At 42.5% G+C, this 23,392-nt stretch overlaps 1 protein-coding gene across 2 annotated transcripts in view; it reads right to left on the bottom strand.

Annotated features, from left to right (window-relative positions):
- COP1 (COP1 E3 ubiquitin ligase) overlaps positions 1–23,392 on the bottom strand; it is a 124,391-nt gene that overhangs the window by 35,660 nt on the left and 65,339 nt on the right. For both annotated transcript variants that reach the window (XM_082287480.1, XM_082287481.1), the window contains exons 15-16: positions 19,336–19,452; positions 1,495–1,612 (exon numbers count right to left, since the gene is read on the bottom strand). In XM_082287480.1, coding sequence (XP_082143606.1) covers positions 1,495–1,612; positions 19,336–19,452 — 235 coding nt within the window. The remainder of the gene's footprint in view (positions 1–1,494; positions 1,613–19,335; positions 19,453–23,392) is intronic.

The following is a 23,392-nucleotide window of genomic DNA, read 5'->3' as shown; positions in this document are numbered from 1 at the left end:
GATCTTGCCTCTACTCAGTTTGCAAAAGGAAAGACAGGAAAAATAACCTGCTTTGACATTTCTCCCTGTTCACACCTCCCCCTGTTGCTGCCTGTCCAAGTCTGACAGCTCTAACAGCTCTATCGATAACTCCTCTCAGAACTTTGGGAGATGCTTTCTCAGAATGCTGGCCCAAGCAGAACAGGGCCATTCTGTCCTAAAATATCCCATAAGTGATGCTCCACTTGATTATGGCTGTAAAACATTCCCAGCCTTCTCTTGTTCCTATTAAACACTTTCTCTAACAGAGATTTGGTTCGAAGCATTAAATTTAATTTTCTCTGTGTTCTAGATATGAATTTGCAGCCTTATAGAGTTATAACGTTAATAGAAGTAAGAAGAGAGAAGCTGATTAAATAGAAACAGTACCAGAAGCCACCAGGGAATCCTCCATCATGCAGCTCAGCTCAGAGTAACTCCCTTGCAGCCTGAATACTTTAAAACGCTCTGTTCACTGTGTAAAAACATGGGACAGAACCAAACTGGATCATCACAAGGCAGCAGGCATACTTCCTGGGACTGGATCTACACCTGTGATCCATCCCTGCTGCCCTCAGGTGTTAGACATGAATGTGTTGAGATCAAAGATCCCCCTGCAGCCCCCCACCTTCCCCATGAGGTAAGAGGGGCTCACCTCTGGTTTACTGAAGAGGCTTGCAGCCAGTCATTCCCAATTTTCACTATGTGACCTGACAGACACATTCATTCCCACATGATTGAAAACCTACCTAGAAGAGAGGCAGCCACATCTGGCTTTGGGGCAGACACATCTGGCCATGTAACTGAACAGAAGCTGGAGAATATTGTTCCTCAGGGCCTCCACAGCAGATCTTATGGTCTACCCTGGCTGAAAAGCTGCATGCTTATTAGAGCCACAAAACATAGTTTCTCTTTGTCTACTTTCTAACCCAAATGTAAGGCTAAAAAGTGCCTTCACAGAGCAGATAACAAATTATCAGAGAACAGATCAAACAGTCAGTCCTATTTGAGTTGCTCTCAGGCTGTGGCTAAACCTCCTCTTCAGACCATATACATAGCAGTACTGTTTGATCCCTTCTGTCACTCATTAGCTGCGTTCTGCTGCAGATTATTATCGCCAGGGCTCTGCCAGCAGCTTTCTCTATCACAGAGCTCTGGTCAGAAGCATCCTCAGTGCACACAGTGGGAGGAAAGCCCACCTGCAGCTTCCCAAAGTCAGGGCTTGCGGACAGGAGCCATGTCCAGTTGTCTTCATATTCCTCTTGAGCATTTTAGCTCCACAAGACAGAGCACAGCCAGGAGACACCAGGAATGAATTTCTAATTTTGACTCAGAGAAAAGCAACGATCTGCTTCCCAAAAGCACAGCAGCCTGTGAGAGCAGCCACCCACGCAGGTGAACGTGCTCACCAGCCCTGAAGAGCACTGCGAAGCGAGGGCTGCGGAGATTTTAGCCTACATGAAAGGCAACACTTACGCAGAGACGATTTCTTCCCCGCTCACAAATTTTGCGTAGGAGACTGCCTTGCGATGCCCTTTGAACACCATGATGGGCTGCTTAGTGTTGCGAAGGTCGTAGTAGTGAACACAGTGATCTGGAGACAGGGAAGAAAAGGGGCGAAACTTCAGCAGTCGGGAAGGACGCACGGGAAAAGAAGCACAGCAAAAATCCTGCCTGCAGCTTCCACTTCTCACTTCAAGCCCCATCTAGGATAAACAGTCTGCGCTACAGCAAGAGTGGTTAGGCAGGCTTCCTAAAACAGCCCCAAAATTCACTCCACAAGGGTCCATGCTCCCTTTCAAAGGGTCAGGAAGGGAAAAAGGTGCATTCACGTGTGTGTGCCTGTACCCGTGTCCTCCTGCAAAGCCCGTGTACCCATAAGACTCATGTTCAAGGCAACAGCTAAAAGCGCTCTCACCTCTTCTGCCTGCCTTCTCACCTCCCTGCCCAGCCACTCCAACTGCTATTTCTAATTCCCAGCATCCTCCTTTCCCTTTCTCAAGCTGTCCCCTCTTGGAAAACTTGAAGAACTCGAGGGTAAAAACTCAGTCTCCTACTTAAACTGGATTGTGGAAAAACAGGATTAAATTTGCCATGCTTGCTTCTGGATGGATAACCTTCATACCTCTGTTTTTTGCTTCTCTCCTCTGACTTTATTACTAATCAAGAAAGAATTAGCATTTCTGCTAACGAGGGAACAGACTAAATTCCAGTTCATCTTAAGATTTAATTCACAGATGTACCCCAGTGCCACAACCATATAAAAGAGGTCACAGCAGAATCAGTGATACATTTTCTTTTCTGCACAACTAAATACCAATTCCCAAGAAAACAGAAAACCAAGAAGAGAAAACGTCATGAGCCCCAAGCCCCAAACACCCTCCCAGCGCTCCTTCCAGCTCAACAAGGTTAATAAACTGCTCCCTTCCCAACTTACAGCATTTAATGTTGAATTTCATTTAATTACCCCTTGCAGAATATTCTGGAAGTGCAGGGAGGGACGGCCACACACATGGAAACCAAGCTGGACATCTCTCTCACCGAGCAACTTGTGATACCCAGACATCAGCTGAAAACTGCTCTGACCCTCCTCCCACTGAAATAACGTCCCACTGGTAGAAGTTCATCACAAAGATTACACAGAAATGAACTTAAATGCCAATAGCTACAGCTATTTTTGTATTTACACAGCATTTCAAAGTTGGGTGTTGTCTTCTGTACAGCTGAGAGACCCGCTGCCTCAAAACCCCAGGTGGTTTGAGAGATAACCAGGTTTACATCAATCAAGCTACTGCAACCACCATCAGACCAGCAAGGGGAGCTCCTCCCCCAGATTAAGGAGCTAATTGGTGGCCATGGCAGGATGGGCAGGAGCTGTGTCAGAAGTACCTTCAATCAAACAAGGCAAGCCACCTTCCCCTCTCACCGCCCCCAGCACTTTACTCTCTGCAGATGACCGGCTCAGAGGCCTCTCTGGGTGAGGATTTCTGGCCCTCTTCCTCCTCAAGGTGTAAAAGCAGATGCTCCAAGCAACCACACCGAGTTTTCTCCACCACTTACTCTGCCAAATTACTCTGTTGTGTTGAAACCCAGCAGCTATTGCATCCCTTGCCATCAGCACTGAAGCTGCTGTGCCCCAAGCAGTCTTTTAAAGAGCTCCTGTGCCTTTCACCTCTGAAATATTAAACCTCCAAATAATCAAAATCCCACTGTGCTCCTACCATTTGGGTATTTTAATTAGCTGTAGAACTACATGATGTTGCAACAGGCTTATTGAATAATGGGATAATTTTCTAAGGGACTTTGAATTAAGCATTAACACTCTAGCAAGATTTGGGCATCCTGGTCTCTTCTACTCTGAAAGCTGGAGCCAAGAAACTCCACAGTTTTTCCATCTATAGAGCAGACCTGTGGGAGCTGTGAAACAGTTAACTGGCAATTACTATTTTAATGAGCAGAATGATTCTAGCAGGGCTTTTTATTAGGAATCAGTTAGTGGATAAGCCTTTCAAGTCTATTTTTGCATACAGCTTCAACGCTGGCCCATCATTAGGGCACCTTTTTGAGCACCAGATTTTATCCTTCAGAAAGAGGCAGGGAAAGGGCTACCTGCAGATGTCTGCATGTGAGCAGCTGGAGCAATGCAGAGGGGAGAGAGCCGTAGCAGGGCAGACAAGTCTATTTGCAGAGCAGAGCCACGAAGTTGCATTCACCTTCCAAATATCCCAGTAAACAGCTCAGAGCCTGCCAGCATCTGGCCCCAGCACGGCTGTGCCTCTCGGCATTGGCAGGGCAATCAATCACTGTCTGCTCTCATCACAACGGGGCTGAGGGAACCAGCAAGGCCACTGGGCTCTAAAATTAGCTACTTAATTATTAATTGATTATTTCAGCAGACGAAGTGTTGGTGCCCAACTGAGTTTTAGCTTTTTGTCTGTTTTTGTGTTTAGGTTTTTTTTTTTAATTCCATTGAAGCAGCTATTTTTAAGTAGCTGTATGAAGATGAATGCTCACTGCATTCATTAAAATCTGAACAGGTGGTCATGTTTTACAATTAAAGAGATACTCTCTCTTGTAGGCCATATGGACTTTGCAAAAAACATGATAAAAATGCCATCTGCTGAGGAAGCAGAGAGCCCCAAAGTGAAGTTAAATGGGAAAAATACAACTCCCAGGTACCCCAGCAGAAGCCTTGCCTGGTGGACTTTGATGAGGCTGAATTGTCTGGGATGGGAAGCATCCCTGGCACACCAGCAGGTCCGAGAGGAGGTGGCAGGTTGCTCCAGGAGGCTCAGAAAATTAGTTTTTCCCAAGAGGCAGCTGAAGGTAATGGAAATGGAGTGGGCAATGAGGGGAATCAAACACTTCCTCAACTCCACCTTTAAGCTCATCCAGCATCCCAGCGCTGGCTCCTGCCCTCGGCATCCCTGGCAGACCAGGGAGCATGCTCCACTACTAACCAGCAACACCAGGGGTATTTGCTTCTTGTTTGCTCCTCAAAATGAACATTAATATCATAATTCAGCCAGTTTCCACCCCAACTAGAAAACTCACTTAGAATAAGTTCATCTCAGAATTGACATTTACAGAGTTAAAGCCTCCCGCCCACCCAACCCTTGGGCAGCAACAGCTCCCTACTTCACCTTTTCTTCTGCATTCAGGCTTAATTTAAATATTTATGAAATAATGGGAAAGAACATCTATATATTTCATAACAAATTAAACACTCCAGAACAATTCTCATCTAGTTCAATGTCACTGCAGAAGCTGAGCACGACAGAAATCCGCTGCTACGTTTTCTGAATTCAAATGTTTGCTGGGAAGTCATTTTATTTTTTATACATTTGTTTTTAAGTGGTCTCAGAAGGCAAAAAGGGCAGCTAAGCTCTGCCATTGCTGCTGAGAGGTCCCTGACCACAAGCCTGAGTTTTTAAATAGTGCTTTTCCATTACGCTCAGCTTACTTCCCTTAAGACACTGCTGCTTTCACCTTTGAGCCATCTAGTGACAACTCATCAAGAATTCAGACTTCTCCAAACTTCTGAGAGATCTTGCCACCTCTTCAGTAAATACAACCCGTGTCAGCAAAGGATGGCATCCCTCACTGCTCAGCTGCTCATAAATTCACAAGACTCCAGCTGGCAGCCAAAGGGCAAAAGAGGAGGATGGGTTTGTGCTGAACAAGGTGAAGGGATCAGCACCTCCTCAGTCTCAGTTCTTGGATTCAGCTTGGTTGCAGGGGTGGGGATGCAGTAAATGAACTCATGATGTGATTACCACAGCCATAAGAAATCAGGTTTAAGAACTTCTAAAATAAGAGAATTGGGAATTGCTAATGGAGCCAGCAGCATCTTAGGTAATCTCCAAGTTGTTCAGAAAAATGGGATGGATCTTGGATTTTTGGTTATTTAAACAAAAGAAAGAAAAGGACAAAGTCTGTTTTTGCTAAAAGTGATTTTCCTTACATTTAGATTTGTTACTAAAATTTACAAAGCTGCTGTTACCCACGGGCTTTAGGTTCAACACCACCTGTGTTGTAAAGCTCTTCCTGTGTACTGATGAGCAGCAGCTCCACAAAGAGCAGCGAGGGTTATGACAGGGCATCACAGACCAGCAATTTTATCTTTCACTGAGTACCAGCACACACCAGGCAGCCACACACAAAAACCAGAGAGCAGAGCAATCCCACTCTCCAGCTACCCAGCAATTCCAGGTAACATTCATCTTCTAGGTCATGTGTTTCACCCACCTTCACCATGAACATTAATCAGCATCAGCTAATTCACAAGACCCCCCAGGCTTTTTTCAACCAAGAACCACTTACTTGAAGGAATATCAAGCCAAGGACAGCAAAACAAAAATTTACCTGCAATGCAACAGTTTTATATTCATAGGATGTAACAACTAGAAAGCCCCAAGAGCTGCATACAAAGGTTCTGTGGCTCTCTCCTGGAAAACTAAATTGCTGGAGAATCAATGACCATTTTTCTTATTTCAATCATTTAAAAATGCACACTTCTCAACTGCTCAATATTTAGATTATTGATCCATTAAAAAAATAAGTCCTTTACATTACTTGGATTTCTCAGCTCTCACAGACTTGAGAATGTAAGTGGTGCTCCTTGTTCCACAGCAGATGAGTATCACAGACAAGAAGATGCCCATATTCAAATGCAGAGCTGTCAGGTAGGCAGCCAGATGTTAATTAAGTGGCCTGGTAGAAGTATCCAGTGATTAAAGCATATCTTGGACTTTTTTTTTTTTTTAATAAAATATATCTTCAACAGCAAACCTAAAGGTCAAAATAATTTTGTGCATTAATGCCCTGGCTACAGCCTGCAGTCCTGCACACCTCGTGCTACAGATCTTTTACTGAAAAGTTTTACACTGAGGCTGGAGTGTAATCTCTAATGTGCTCTTGTGCTTCTCTGACCATGATGATCTGATTTGTTACATCTAGTAACTCACGTCCTCAGCTCATGACTGCCCCATCTTCTTCATTTGTCTGTTTTCCTCCATAGGAACTTCCAGCTTGGATCAAATCTGGCTTGTTTTCACCAGTGAAACTCTGTACATCAGCAGTAACAACAGGACATGTTTATAGTCTGAGGGAGTGTATTTAAACGACTTGTTTAACAAGACAAACTGAGTAAGAGCAAACTTGGTGCAAGATACCTCTGCTCGCCATCAGTTAGATTATCCTGGGGAAACCAAAAGAACAGCAAAATAGAAGGATATAAAACAAGCCCACAAAATGCTTTTCATCAGAATGGAAGAGGAGAGACATGACTTTGTAACATTTCATTTCGGTTTTACTTCTATTGGCTAAAAAAAATTACTTCAGAGATCCTGGAGGAAGCCTCTATCACTCAAACATTGAAGGGGATAGCTGACACCCAATTATAGATATTTAAACATCTACCTACATAAATTGATCTTTCCTTTCACTTGTTTCTGCTCTGTATACCAATTGTAAGCAAGATCACTCCGTTTTCAGGGCTCTGAGAATTGTATCTAGGCAACTTGTTTAGCAGGAAAATGTAACTACATCCTTGCCTTCACGTGTCCAGAGCACAGTGGTTCAAATCAAAGCTTGTTTTGAGTGTCTCTGGGTAAAAGGAAAGAGTACCTGCTGTTATTTCCCTAAGTGGTAAGTCATGAAAGAGGGGATAAGCCATCTTGATGAATATTTGCTGCCCATAGATAAACAAGAGGTAGAACAACAGAACTTTAGATGGGTTAACCAAAAATCTCTTTTTCAGCCAGGCTCAGTGTGATTCCTTGCTATAAAAAAAGAAGCTTGCATCCACAAAGGTAAAGTCTTTGGCTGGACTAAAAATGGAAACAAGATCAGGAGGCTCACAGGAAACCTCAGTTTTCACAAGGAAAAACTCTTCTTCTGCTAGGGAGGAGAAAGAAGAAGGAAATAAAAAGGAAAAACATCCTGATTTAAAAATAAACTCAAATCGCTGTACTTCCATGCAGTACACTAAGGATGACACAGCACATTAGGGTACCTTGGTCCTTAGAGAAACCTGAACAAGGGCTGGGTGACCAAGTGCTGCTCCCTCAAACACCTGAGGAAAGGCAGATGGCTGCCATCAGAGCCCAAACCTTGAAAATGAAATGCTTGAAAACACATTTCCTTTAATTCCAGAGGAAATCTACCAAAGCCATCCACCAAGCTCCAGAGTTACTTACAGACTAACTCAAAAGCCATCAATAAAAAAAGTGGAACCAGGAAATGGAGCCTCCCTGCCAAGGCAATGATATCAAAGACTGGTTGAAAGACAACTCAATTTAATTATGGGGAAGCTCAAATGAAACTTAATCCTATATAGAATGCAATTTCTGTTAGAAATCCATTCTTGCTCAAGGGCCCTCAAAGTCATGGAATACTGTAGGTTGGAAGGGACCTCTGAAATCCAGCCAGTCCAACTGCCCAGTCAAAGGTGGGACGACTACAAAGTTGGATTCAGTTTCCAAGTGAAATAATTGTGTTCAAGAGTCCTACTCAGTCATGCTCCCAGCATTTCCAAAGACAATTCTATAAACTCTTCCCTCAGCTGTCTTGAAACTGCTCTTATGTCAAAGGATTAGGGAGAATTTTTTTTAATACAAACTTGCTTAAGCTATTTGCTGTTGACATAAGAAAGGCAAGGCATTAGCCCACCTCTCAGCATTACAGCAATATGTTTAGACTGTGTTTTGCTGCACAAGTTTCTGCCTTCTCAGATGTTTCAGGTTTTGTCTATCTACGCCCACACGATGGGGGTGGCATGAAGCACTGCCATACAACCTTAGCTCTCCTTTAATTCAACTTTTTTTTCTTACTAGTTAAAAAGAAAACGAACTGCTGAATTTTAACTGCTGCCAAGCCTGTAATACCAAACAACAGTACTCGCAAATCTGACTGAGGTGGCTTTGTTCAGAAAGCTTAGGGTGGAGATTTCATCTTCCCTACAGCAGAGAGGCAGGCTGGAGTTTGAACATCCGTATGTGGGTCTTGCTCTGGAGAGAGGACCGGGGACATAGGACAGCTGAACATTCCATCTTTGGGAATAATTCAACCCAACAAGACAAGTGTAACTTCATGCAGTGACCCCCAACCAGCCCCTCCCCCAAAAAAGATTAAGAAAAAATTCTTAATCTTGGGTCTCCTCCAGGACAGGAAAAGAGTGTGGGGATTGAAAAAGGGGTCTTTATTACAGCAACAGAAATGCCAGGTGGCATTTGACAAAGAATGGTGAAGAAGCCTTCCAGCCAACAAACACTTTAAAGAGATTTATTTCACTTGAGAGAGTAATACTGGGATGGGATATGATCAGTGCAGGCTTTGGCCTACCACAAACCATTTCTGGGAGAGAACAGTGTGATAGCTTCCACTACATAAAAGAAATAGATGCTTCAGGACAAGAAAAGAGATGACAACGCATTAGGGACAGGAAAAAGTGGACTTGAAGTCACAGGAATAAAGCTCTGCACTAAAAATTAGCACGAGAATTTTCTGAAGAAGAAACTAGGTAACATCAACAGTAAAGTTGACATCAGTGCCCTTTGTACAAACCATTTCCCTTACTGTAAAGGCAAGGGATTAAAGATGGGCTTGATAGAGCCCAAAGAGAAGAACCTTTGCAGATGGAGCTATCCAGAGCATCTTGCTGAAGAATGAAGAGTGCCATTTCCCCTCCTGCAGCATGACAAATCACACGAGGAGCAGACAGCAGAAACCAACCCATTTCACCCCAACACCTCCCCTCAGAACACTGCAGCGCAGGTAAAGATAACTGGTATTTTTTATTTTTCCTGTTTGTACTTTCCCTTCCCAAAAAGCCCAAATAGAGCAAGAAAAATTTATCTCAACAGCCATTATCACAGGCACATTAAAATGTTTGCTGGATATGGCTTTGTAGTCACAATTTTTTGTTCCAGCAGAAACTGCAAGCACTTTGTTTCTATAACTAACACAAAATTACTCATTTGATGCATTTGCTTTTTCCTCTTCTTTGTACCTGAAGTTTCCTTTGCAGCGAAGGAACAGTTTTTCTCTGAATAACCATTTTCTGCAGCCCTGGGGGAATCTCAGCAATCTCTTCTAGAAGCAATGCTCTGGTCCACAGCAGCAAACTGGAACAATGTCCTTATTTTGTATTTCCTGTGTGTCCAAGATGATTTGGGATGCGGCACTTTGTTCATATTTGCTCTCAGAGTTCTGTCTAGACAAGTGCTCTCTCTACAAGTGGTACCAGACTCCTGGGGAAGTCCTGCACACCCCATCTTCATAGGTGTCAAACATTCAATGGCCACCCTAAAAGGGACTGAACTTGAGAAAAGCATTCAATACATATTTTCTCTGCAGGCAAAAACCTCCTCCGTGAGCTCTAAAGACTATACAAGATTAAGCAAGGTCTGTGTGATTCATCTTGCTGGTGGCAAAATCTTAAAAAAAAAAAAAAAGAAAACCAAACAAAACCCTTCAAAGTGAGGAAGCTACAGAGCCCGTGATGTTAGCAAGGAGATGAAAGGAAGTTTCTAAAGCAGAGGAAGGCACATGGGTATTTGGGGATGACAACTTAATCTCATTTTCCTACGCTGCAATACAGATGATGGGCAACAGCCTCCAAAAATTCGATTTACATAATCCAATGGAAATCCACCCTCAAAAAAATCATATTTAGGGTATTCAACAGAAATCCAGCCCAGGTCTTCATTTAAATGAACAAAGAACACAGCTTTGAGAAGAAGGTAAATGACCAACAGTGTTCTTTTTAGCAAACTGGATGATAAAAGGAGCACCATGAGAAAGATCCACTCCATGAAAACTGAAACAAGAGAGCTGAGCTTAGATTGAACGTCTGGTAGCCTCAGTTTAACCTCTGGCAAAACCAACATCACAATAAGACCTTTCTACTTTTCCTTCTACAAAAGAAAGGCTCAGGGATGTGCCAGCAGAGGGTTTCAGGTCAGCACTTGAAATATTTTGACAGAGCTGTGCAGGAAAGGCTATACCCTGCTTCAGCCAGTGATTTGCATCTCTCACACCAACTGTACTATTTTTTAAAAAATATACACCAGCACTAGCATTCCTCTAAAGATCTATATCTCCCTCTGCTGAACAGATGAAGAGAACAGCAGCCTTGATGGCAACTGCCAACTGGGTTTTTAACTTCTGTGTTCCACGGATTCCCTACAGCTCAAAGTTACAGACAATATTTGCCAGGTTATGGATAATGGTCTTTACACAGTGGGGACATTTTTTTACTGACTTGTCTAAAGCTTTTGACAGAGCAGCCCATAAAGCCTGCACCCTAAATAACTTGTCTTGTATTAAGGAGAGAAGGAGGAGACATAAAACATTAGATATTAATCAGTTGAGAAAAGGGCTCTGATGGGAGAGGGAAGCAAAAGAGATTTCTCTAGAACTCTTTTGAAACGTTGACCTTTATGGTTCTGAAGAGCTACAGCAATTTCTCACAGGAACGAGGTACAGATGGCTTTTGTGCAATTCAAGGATTGTCATCTATCAGACTTGTTGGAGAAACGAACTATTCAGTACACCCAAGCAAGGTTTACTAATGCTACAAAACTGATGAAGACAACAGCAGTAATAACCTGCAGCTTTGGAAAGAATTCATTCTTTACATTTGAAGGAGGAGAAAATAATTATGCACTGTTCAGATGCAGCATTCAATTATGCTCCTAACCCAGCTTTTCTTACTGGCTATGTAACATGCATAACTCTACATGCACTAGTCCCTGTAACCTGATATCCAAAATAAATTTTATGACACCTAGAACATCTGAAGAACAGCCATTTTATGGTAAAAGGTGCTTCAATCCATGCTGTTTAAATGTACCAGACCTTGGAAGAGATGAAACTTCTTACATGAGCACCAGGAGTCTTATTTGTACAAAGAGAGCTGGGTTCATCTATCAAAACCAAAAACACTGTGCCATTTGCTGAACGCATCTCTCTCAATTCAAGATACACACTGCACACAACAAATACTCTTCTTACTGCAAAAGCTGTGTCAGCTCTGGTTCTTGAAAGAATCAAAGTTGCACAAGTCATGGAGCTGTGGTGGAGGGAAAAGGCAGCACAGTCAGATTCCCTGGAACCACACACTCCAAGAGGTCAAGATCATGTAGACAAGGGCTTGAGGCATTACAAAGGACAGATGTAAACAGGAACATCCTCCCTAGGATTTTAAGAGTGCATTCATGAAGCAACAGCTTTCAGGTTTCTGTTGTATTAGCAGACATCATACAAACCAAACAGGCTTGAGAGCAGTCAAAGTGGCTCTAAGGAAAGGAAAGCGCACGCTCCTGAGAACCTGAGTCTGCTAAATTATCAGTCAAACCTGATTTTAGTCCAGAACTACATTTTGCTTCACTAGCCTGAGGAGGTATTAGCCTTCTTAACTAGGTTCTGGAGATGACGATGTGATTCATTACCTAAACTGACCTTGCAGCAGGCTCCACTGGAAGAGAGGAAGGATATTAAATATAGTGTCCCAATTGCTAAAATCCAAGCTTCAGATAAGAAGGCTTAAACCAAAGGTATGGTGGATTATGTATACAGGGAAACAAGCACAGGAAAGCATGTGATGATACACAGGTATCCCACGTGGAAAAGAAGCAACGCGTGAAGAGCAACTGGATTTGCACAAGCACCTACAGGCTCACTTCTTGTCTTCTTCTTGAGATTTAACTGGCTAACAGGAACCTTGCCCAAACATTCGAAACTCTGCTCTTAAAAACTCATGCAACGTTTAGATGCTCAGACACTACAAAAAGAGGCCTTTGAGATGAGAGCCCACACTGCACTCACCGGTTACAGATTCTCCTGAGCAATGTGACAGTCTTCACCAGTTAGCATGGAAGCACAGTACCCAAATAAAAGGCTGGAACAGCTAATCTATGCACCAGTCTGAACAGGAGGAAACACAGGAAGCCATTACAAAGGATGTCATTCCAAAGAGCAATTCCTTTGAATGAGCTACCAGAAAAACTGCAGCTTTGGAAACTGCCGAGGTTGGAAAGCATTAAACTCTTAAGGGATAGAGCAACAGCTAGCAGCAAGAGCAATTTGGCATTCTGAGTAAAAGATGAATGTTGGAGTTGCCTATCTGTTCCTGAATTTCAAGGCTCATTTCAATTTAAATTTGAATTTCATCACATTGACTAAATGACTTCTATGCCAGTTGTAAGACAAAATGTTCAGGAAAAGAATATTTAAGCAAACAATTAGCACGCTCATTTCTGCTAATGACAGATTTATCCTTTTCTCTAGAGAATCAAATGGAGCTTTTCAAGTTCATTTTATTCATTCACTTGTTACTTAAGTGTGATGACCTCTGGGATAAAGTTAGGAAACTCCCAGTAGGTCTCTATATTGTTACTCACTATTCATTGCAAATGCTTTATCCAAGACAAGTCAGATACCACTTCTTCTGTGCAAGTAAAAAAGTTGTATCAGCTCTTAAACTCTTGAGGCTTATGTGAAAATTGCACATGCAACACATCCTGCACACTGATGAGAGGTTTCAGGTCCCTCTGTGATTTCCTAGGAAGCAGTGGCAGCAAGGCAGGAAGACAGTGCCTGGCAGCATCCCTGAGGTGCAGGAACAGAAACATCAGCTTAACTACAAACATCTCAAGTCGAAATAACATGGCATAGCTGCAGTTCTCCTCACTGTCTGTCCCGAGCAGAAGTAGAATGTGATCTACCTACCAGAGCCAGAAAGATTGTCTTCACCAGAACAGCAGAAGGCATGGTTTGATACCTCACCTTCATTTACATCCCAGGGTCCATGAAGAGGGATAACATGTAAGTCAAACATTCAAAGAGGTGCTCTCACCCAAAAAATCCCACTAAACTCAGTGCTTCCACTACAATAAGTACTTTGGGACAGAAATATGATGACAGCCATACTGGCCAAAAATGCAGATTCCTCCAAACAACCCTTAACTGACTGAAGTGCTGTAAACGCTTTCAAATGCAAAAAAAAACAAAGCCTTTGCAGTGAATTTTGGAATGAGTTTGAATTAAGGGAGACAAATGTGCACTTCCAAAACACAGACCTTGTCCCCTACTTCCCCTGGCCAACAGCCTCAGAGATCATGGACTAGAAGAAGGATTTTAACTATCCACAAAATGAAAAAACACACTGCAGGTAAAGTCTTGTCCAAGTAATGGGCAAGCCCTGGACTGCTGCATGCCACTTTGTTTTCATCAAGGTTGAATTCTGAGCACTGCTGTGAAGTTTTTCCACAGGCCTTGAAAGAAATGCCTGAGCTTTGTCTGTGCCTTTGAACACCGTGCTCCATTCATATGCTGAAGGTAATCTTGTAGCTCAAGCCCAAGGAAGCTGCTTAACTCCACCCAAAACGTGTCATACAGTCGCACAAAGAGATCCTTTCTGAGTCACTGCAGGCTTTCCATAGAACACACTATTCAGCCACGAGAATCTATTAAGGTAAGACCTTGCTCTCAGCTGGAAAACATTAATTCTCTCCCAGAAAGGCACACGACCTTCCTGGCCATTAATATCCCATCATTCTTTTGAGCTGAGTGACAAGCCAGGTAAGCCATCCAGACTTGAAACAGTGTGAAAGGCTAACTCTACACGGAGATGTTTGAAAAAGAGAAATCACTGTTCCAGTTACCACAGCAGAAAAATCAGTATTTCACTGGCCAGGATAGTCTCCAAAGTGGCCCTGCTTGGACATCAGGTACATTAGGAAAATGGAATGATGATGACAAAAAAGCCACACGTACCCTGAACTGTTAAGTGCATCAGGGTGATGCAGACACCTTAAGGGGTGGGTAAACAGTTGCAAATGAAAAAGCTGTTGACACAGCAATAGGAGTCCTTCATCATGCTGATACTGATCCACAGTATCCAATTAGTTCTGTGGCCATTCAATGAGGAAAGAAAGGTTAGCACCATCCAAAACCAGAATACAACGCCATTGTGTAATGCTAAAGATGGTGCACAGGAAACATCTTTAAACAGCCTGGAAAATGTGGTGAGGAAGGGCAAAATCACTTTCCAAGGAAAAGCACAAAGTGGGGAAGGGAATAAGGAAGAGAGAGAGCTGGTAAGAGAGGAGAACCTCAGCATCAAGAGCAGACCTCATGTTCACTGAGGGTTTGCCCCTGTTAGTTAATAATGGCATTGATACAGGCTGCCAAAAGCCTGTCTGGGGCTGCCACTGGTGCTCAGTGGATCAGGGAATAACCTGATCCAGGAAAAAGGCAATTCAGTTTTGGCCATGCAGTTGGTAGTGTGAAGGACGAGATGGAAAAGCAAAATTTGGAGTGTGGCATCTCCAGCGCAGGGAGTCTCAAACCCTGTTGCTGTAAGTAGTAAAATCAACATCAATCAGCACTACCCCATTTCTTCCCTGCCCTGGTCACTTAATCTGAACCCACACTATCAAGAGTTTGTGACAACACAGCAAAGCTGTTTTAGGGACTGATCAAAGCTAAAACTAACCCAGCAAAACCTTAAGTTCTGATCATGTTGCAGCTGTTCTCTTGCTATCCCCTGTCCATATGTATTTCTCTGCTGCTTCCACTTATTTTGTGAAGCTCCTAGAGAGGAGACAGTCTCTCTCTCCTGCATCTCTGCAGCCCTGAGAAACCTCTTTCATCTCTCAATCCAACCTGCTAGATTTGTGGTCCTACACGAAAAAACCACAGCATTTGAGAAGATGATGCATCTAATGTCATTGAAACTTCAGATTTCTGAATTCTTACAAAATCTCTGTCTATTTTTGGGAAATAAAAAGTCAGTGGTAGCTGCTGACAGCATTACAGCAGGCTGGGAATAAAACATTGCTACTATCAACAGCTACACTGAGCTCACTGAAGTTAGCAGACAGTCTGATCTCACCCAGACTGCACAACTTGGACATTCCAGCTGCAAAGTGCATGATGCATTTTCAGCCTTTACTTTCGTTTTTAAATCAGGGAAACAGCACTGCTAGAAAATATATGGGTTAAGAACATCAGTGCTATTGCCGAGGCAGAACAATAACAACTTCAGCCATGATTTATATAGCTAATTTTAGGATAAAACCCTACAGAATGACCTGATTTTGTATTTGGCAGTGATTACAGTTTATACTGGACAATGTTTCAACTCAGGAAGCATGCAAATAGAATATTTTATTAAACTAACAGACAAAAGGGGCCTTTTCTTTATGTGTCCTCTCTACTGGAACAGATTTTATCAGGTTGCACCCAGACACGCCAGCTTTCCTCTCACCTGAAGTGCCTGATTTTAAGAGAATTACTTCCCAGACCAAATATCCATTTCTCTCTTCTATAGGCTCTATTTCTAGTTTATTGCTCATTTGTTCTGTTTGAAGCTACCCAAGATAAATTTTTTTGGTCATCTAAAAGCTTCAGAGTGAAGAGTCCAGAAAAGAAATATATATATCATCCATATTAGATGCTAATCCTGGGATTCGCTTTTATAGTGGCAACTAAAGCTTGGTTTCCTACAGCATCTGAAGCCAAGTCAGTGCTCTCCACTAAAGAAGAGTGTTTCTCATGGAGATAAACAGTCTAACAACACTTTTAAGCATGGCTACATTTAAATCAAAGCATCACAGCAAATCCTGCGAGAGAACCCCCCATTTCACTCACTGTGCCACAGCGTTCACAGCCTGACTTCGCTTCAAAATCCATCCCTACAGTCCTTCAGTTCCCTCCTTTTATTTGGCAATGCAGCATGTCAGCTGGGTACAGGTGGAAATGCTTTTATTAAACCAAGATCTCTGGTTCAAGATTCCCTACAGAGCCCTGAAGCTTCAGATGAGAAGCAAAGGCAGGCTGTGAGCCCTGTGCTGCACCAGCTCACGTAATTCCTGCCCTGTGTTAGTAGATCTCCAAGGGCCTTTGGTATCTTCCTTACAATTTTTTCTGTAAAAGAGAGTTTTGAAACTGGAGTAGGCAGAAAGGTACCTCTCAACATTTCACCTGTGCACAATGTAGCATCATGGGGAGTGGTGGGCCAACAGCCAAACTACTAACAAGTGAGAAGAAATGTAAAATGGGGACAGGGTGGAAAGAATCTTAAGACGGTCATCCTATTTCTGTGGTGAAGGCAAAAGGGGGACCAGCACAGAGATGCTGCTCTAGCTGAAGCATCTGATGAGGAAAACCCACTTCCAGGAGGCATTCTGAACAGATAGATGCAAATGGGCAAGATGCATTTGTCAAGGGCAGAGAAGAGCTTTTCTCAAGCAAGGTGTGAAAGAACAGGACCTTATGAAAAGATGCCCCAGCTTTATGGATGGTTAAGAGAGAACCTTAAAAGCAAATAAAAATAATAACCCTGTAAAAATTTAGACCCAGAGTCAAAATTACATTGCTTAAAGAAGTTATGCTGGCTTTGAGCTATTCTGCATACAGAAAAAGAGAACTGAAATGTGTATGAAATTTATTAATAGTATAGTAAATCAATTTACCTCTTCCTTTTATATCTCAAATATTAAGTACCAATACTTCCTTAACCATTTTATGAATTGCTTACCTCATCTAAACTATAGAGATATATATACACACACAAAAATACAGACACACATTTAGCATTAAGCTCCATCAAATCAGCAAATAAAATGAGAGCATATACAGAAACAGCACTTCTGTTTAAATACAATACCGGACTGTGTGGGCATGAAATGCTAGGAAGTCTTGGCTCTTCTATCCTTGAATAAATCACTGAATAAAGTAATTGAAACAGTTTTCAAAATGTGAAAATCATCTCAGCGTGTGAGCAAGCCAAGGCAGGGCTAGGACAGCTTCCTAAAATTGCCCACTACACTGGTCACTGAATTAGTGTTTAGTGCTGTGGATTGCTCACTTTTATTCCTACTGGGGGCAACCAGGAGTGGTCAAGTCAGTGTGCCCAGTTCCCTGCTTTTTTTTAGTACTACTCAAGGAAGGCAGCTTTGACACTTCCTTTAGTAATTTTATAGCCTATGTGACAACTCATGGTATTTAAAAGTTATCTTCCTTTTTCCACAGACTAAATGAAATTATTAAGCAAGACCAGCTGAAACTGATGAAGAAAAACCTTTGTTTCCATCATAACACATTAAACATGACTGTTTTACTATATGGAGTATGAAAGTAGACACTAACTCATTTCTTTGCTCTGATTATTTTTTAGGAGTTCAGAAATGATGTCTCTCAAGATTCTACTATTTCTTTTAATATGCCATTTTTTCCACACGTATTCATGGCTGAAAGATCAATTAGAATTCCTTTGTGGGAAGTAATTTCCATCAGTTCAATTACCCCACATAATTGTTTCAGCAATCATAATATCAATCAAATATCCATTTTAATTTTTATTTAGAGATTCCATTACCAAACATCAAGCAGATGTAAACACTTCTTTCAGTACAAATACCATTTTACCCCTCAGCATCCTCTAAATCATAGAGACACACGTGTAGTCTTTTAAAACCTCCACAAAACTTTCAGGGCTTCCCAATGCTTCTTTCACAACACACTTGCTGAAGACAAACCCAGTTTGTTGGACGTGCCTGTGGGGATAGAGACACTCCTACCTGCTCCTCACCCCACACAGCCTGCAGCTCCAAAAGCCTTCCTCAATTTATCTGTGCCTTATCCCCCTCTCTGCCTTTCAGGTGGCAAGGAACCCAGTTATCTATTTATCAAGAAGAATTCTGTTTCCTGGTGCTTTACAGCTGTATTTTAATCAGTGGCTGATCCATTTGGAGCTAGTGCTCTCATCTTTCCCTAGAGCTTTTCCCAGACAGTCCCTCTCATTCAAATGCTGCTAGTAGGTATTGTCATTCAACTCTATTTTTACATGTAATTCACTAAACTTCAGGAAGATGCCTGTCGAGCAAGTCAATATTTTACACTCCAGCTTGAATCCATTTTTTGCAGTGCATCAAAATGCAAGTTTATTTTTTTGCCTCCTAAGAGTTACAACCAAAGTAGAACCAGCCTGGAAATGAGAACACCTGAATGAAATGGCAAACCAGTGGTTCCAAGAATGATCAATGTATCTCCTAGAGTCCGCAGAGAACAAATGTTGTCAGAACAACTAGTTACAAGTGCATTAAAACTCCCCAAGGAGAAAGAAAATACAGAGCTGCTTAAACATTTATAGGTGCTGCTGAGTTTCAGTTACTCTATGCATAGCACAATACAGCTTCCTCCCAAAGTGACACCTGCTCTGCTCTCAAATCTTTGTATAATCACCAAGAACCATTTAATCTAAGTGAATAAAAGGCTCGTCGTGCCTTCCCCACTGACTACTTCAAAAAAATAAAAACATTAACAGCCATCTCTGCCCAGCCTAGGAAAGCATGAGCCCACCCACAGGGATTGTAGTTGGAGCTATGGGAACATGCACAGCCCCAGCTTTTCAGCACGCTTCAGGTAAAACCAGTTAAAATTCCCAGTATGGCTTTGTAGTATTTATAGAACAATATTATAAATCAGAAAGAGCAGCTCTTGTCGTGTTAGCACATCTAGACTCCCACAAGCCAGCTCTGCCTGAGTGAGCCCAATAAACACACTAGGCAGCTTGTTCCCCTGCCTTTTATCTCTGATAGAGGCACCCAAATGAAAAAGTCAGGCTAGGGGATGATGGTGACACGTCACTGTGGGTATTGTGGCACTTGAGAAGTTCTACTCAGAGACAACTGAACTGCAAAGACACTCCAGTTTTGGGCACAGCAGCCAACGTCACATCTTTGGGGGGAATAAAGAATAAAGGAGAGAAGAAACAATACCCCTTTGCCCCACATCCCTTTTACCTACCTGCACAGCCAAAAGCTAGGTGATACCTAGAAGATGGGCTGAATTTGACACAACACACGTTAGCCTTGGCCTCGATGCTCGCGACTGAGTTGTCCAAGTTGGTAGACCAGAGTTTCACTAGAGAAAGGGAAAGAGAGACATGAATAAACAAAAACCAACAAAAACGTGAACTTCATCTGAACGGCCTAAAATCTAGTTATTTCACGAAGAAGATTCTGCAAAGCCTCAGTTGCTAAGACATTAGTGAGTCTAAATGGTCAGTTGTCACTGGTGGTTGGTAAGTTTGAGAATATTCTCACATTGAAAATATCCTGCCCACCTCTAGACACACAGGAGATGCCAAAAGCCCCCATCCCACACACCTGAGACCATCAGAGCAGGAGACTAACCACATGCTACAACCTCAGTGCTTAAGGTTACTGCAGGGCAGATTCATACAACCGAGAACAGGAAGGCTTGCATCCTTTTTTGCTCCTTGTCCCTGTGCTGGGATGCAAGAACTCCTTGCTCCACAGCAAAGTTGCTTTGCACAGAATAAATATACCTAATTGTATGCACAGTGAGTGAGAACAACTTGTTTTATTCTTGAGAAACTGGCACAGACAGGAGAGAAATCAGTATGCTGGCTTCCTATGATGCAATAATCCCTTAATACAAGAACTTTACTGTTCTGTGAGAGTACCACATGAACACTGATTATACTACGTGCTAGAATGAGCTCTTCCCACAAGCACTCCAGTGCTTCAGAGAATGACCAACAAAAAACACCAGGGCTTTTCAAAATACAGCCTTCCCCACCTACCAGAAACACTTCAAGCACCATGTAACCTTACGACGAAGAGTGCCAGGTGCTCCTCACATAGTTAATCTTGTTATTAAAAGCTGAACAACACCCTGCCTTCAGCCCAGATAAAGAAGCAGCAGACTGGCATCAAGCCCCATTGATGCCTACAAGGCAGAAAAGACTTAAACATTCTCCCCTCCCTCTTTTCTTGATCAGTGGCTCAAGCTGTACTTGAGTGTCACAAGCTGAGGCTGGAAGCAGAGCAAGCTGGAATCAGTGTTAAACATGCAGGAGCTACATGGAGGGTTAATCCTCTCAAGAGCTCCCCTTGAGCTGCACGGGCTTCTTCAGGTCTGTGGCCAACAGGTCCTCCACAGTCTTCTTACTGAAAGATCACTTTGGAGGTGAAGTGAGCAAAAATGGCAAAACAACAGGAATCTTGCAACCCACTGTGACCAACACATGAGAGATCAGCAGTCTTGTGGTGCATCCCCCACTCTCTGAGGGGTCCTCTGTGTCACCTCTTGGTCAGCATTTCCCAGGGGCTTTGAAGGAGAAGCAAGGTTTCCACGTGGATGATCCAAGGATGTTTTAGAAGATGAAGGAAAAGGAGGAATACTGGCAGGTTGGTTCTAGTGCACTTTTTAATAGTATGGCAAGCAATGAAAGCAACAAAATCAGGCTGTTTCTGATCATACAAGGATGGAGGAAACATAGCACTGCTCAGAGCACACCCAGGAATCCTTGTAAGTACAGCAATGTGTGGATCTCTGGCAGCTGCCTGGAACCACCAGAAAGCAGCACACAGACACCAGCAGAAATACAAACACCAGTGGCAAACTCTATTTGCCCAGAAGCATTATGTAAAATTCAATGAAAACAGCACCCAGCCCGAAGTTGGTTTTCAGAAAAAAAATCCATTCTCATTGATCAGAGCTATAATATTTGTCCTAAACATCTGGCTACATGCAAGCATGGCTTAAGAAGCCCTCTCCTCCCAGGCAAGACTGGATGAGAAAGCTTCTCCACCATGTTCTGCACTTGGGGGCAGAGGGGAACAGGAGCAGGCAAGAATTTTGCAAAACAAGAAAATATTAGCATTTTGCTTAAATGAACAGACACCAAGAGATGAGTAGTCTAAGTTCTGGTGGCAGTAATGGCAATCAAGTTTATGGGCGAGATAAGAAGCAAATAAAACACGTTTACAAGAGGAGAGTGTCAGCACACAACACCACTTCACCCTGAGGAGTGTGGGGCGGTGGACATGTTCTCAAGTTCAGAGCAATACTCTGGCCAAATCTAGTATTAAAACAACACAGGCTTATCTTGAAGCCTTCCAACCAGGTATTTAAAGCTGCATCCAAAGCAGCAAAGTCTCTCCTTGACACCCCCACCCCCTGCCCCAAACAAACTAACAAAAAAATGGCCATCTGCTCCCAGCTTTGTAGCAGAAGCTAATTGAGGGGCTCCCTTTCAGCTTGGCTCCTCTTTTCATTCAAGCTTGCAGGTCATAAGCTGAGCCATTTAATCTGGTGAAGAGACAACCCATGAGCTCAAAGTCATGATAATATTCGCTACAACTGACAGGCGCGGATTAGAGCCTGCAATTTCTGTGATCTAACTGCTGTGAGATACACCAGGCTCCAATTATACCTTAGTCAGTACCATAAAAAGGATAGATGGGACATATAACAACACATAATGAAACATGTCAAGTTTTACCTAGAACTGCCCATTATTTTTTAAAAAGAACTGACAGGTTAATCAAGCATAATTCATAAGGGTAGAGTTTATTTGCTGTAGCTTTCATTGATTTTGCCGTGGTCGAGGCAGTAATTATACAACACACAGATGTCTTGATAACATCTAGAATTGTGTTGATGAGACAAGCAACCATCTGAGATTGACTATTTCTGAAACACATGTTCTCAAAGCATATTTTTCCTCATTTTGCAGCTGCTGAGAGACATCTTTATGTGGCCGAACACCTACTCCTCACAAAAGTAGTAAAAAGATGCCTCCAGAACAGCGTTTTCAGTTTAAAATGTTTAGGTCTTTTCAAGGATGGGTTTGTTTTTTTTTTTTTTTTTTTTTTTTTCAGTTGGAGCTTTACATCAAATGTGTAAGCTTATAAATTAATTTTCCATGCATCAGTTCTGTGTCTAAACACTGACTAAAAGAGGCAGAAGCCTGTACCACAATAGCTGAAGGTGTTGATGTTCACAGTTAGTACACAAAGATGTTTCATCCAGCCTGTCACTTGTGCAATTCTTATCTGCTCATGTGATGAAGAGCCCGCTGCCACTCTGTAAAAGCTCTAAGCCAGGAATAGGATCTTGCTACCAGAAAATTCATTTGCAGAGATTAGCAGAATCCCTAAGAAAGGGGAAAGCTGCTGAATTGTCCTGCTAGGCAAAATTTTGGATCCACTGCCTTGTGCAGGTGTCAGGAAGGTGAGACTGTCAGTAGGCAGTGACTGCAGGGCACTCCTTTGGTAAGACACAGGCTTTCTTGTCAGTATTATAACTGTCAACATCATCTTGACTTTTTCAAGGCACCCCCACCAAATGAATCCAACAACCCCACAAATCTCCAGAAAATCCCTGCATTTTTTAGCCAGGAAAATGACCAAACTGAAGGTTCAACTTGGTATTTTGAGAGCAATAAATACCTACGCCTCAAGTCAACAGAAGCTGAAGGAATGCAATATCAATGAAAGTGAAGTCCCAAACAATCCTGTGGAAGTTGGAGGAGCAGACTCTGAGCTGCAGTTCTCAGGCTATTTTCCCTCTGTAGAAGGCTTTCCTTTCTTTGTTTTTAATGAAGTCAATTTTTTTAACTGAAGCTCTGCATATCTGTGTTGCCTTGCTGAATTCAGGGACACTATAAAAAAAAAAAATAGCTGTAGGACTAGTACCAGGGTCTCATTTACCAAGGCAGCATGGAAATTATTTTCCTGAGATGCAAAGAGACAGATACCTGCATTCCTCCTTGCCATAAGACAATGAAAAGTAACTACTGCCACAAACTCAGTGCTCTCAGTGCTCCTGTTCTATCCTACCTCTCAATTTTGAGCCAGGAATAATGAAGGAACTACAGGTGTAAAAAACCAGGACTCTTTTCTTCAGTTGAATTTATCAGTGCTCCTTCTATCTTCTTGAGTTTCAGAGAGCTTCAAAAACAAAGCCAGAGCAGAGAAACACTTGGTCACCCCCAAAAAGGCTTCTATCCTAGTGAAGACAAATTCTACCACATAGCATCACAAAATATTTC

The sequence above is a fragment of the Coloeus monedula genome (assembly GCF_965178545.1).
Source record: "Coloeus monedula genome assembly, chromosome: 9".
In the NCBI taxonomy this organism is placed as follows: Eukaryota; Metazoa; Chordata; class Aves; order Passeriformes; family Corvidae; genus Coloeus; species Coloeus monedula.
Note: the sequence above shows the minus strand (reverse complement) of the source record. Positions and strands in the feature narration are given on the sequence as shown.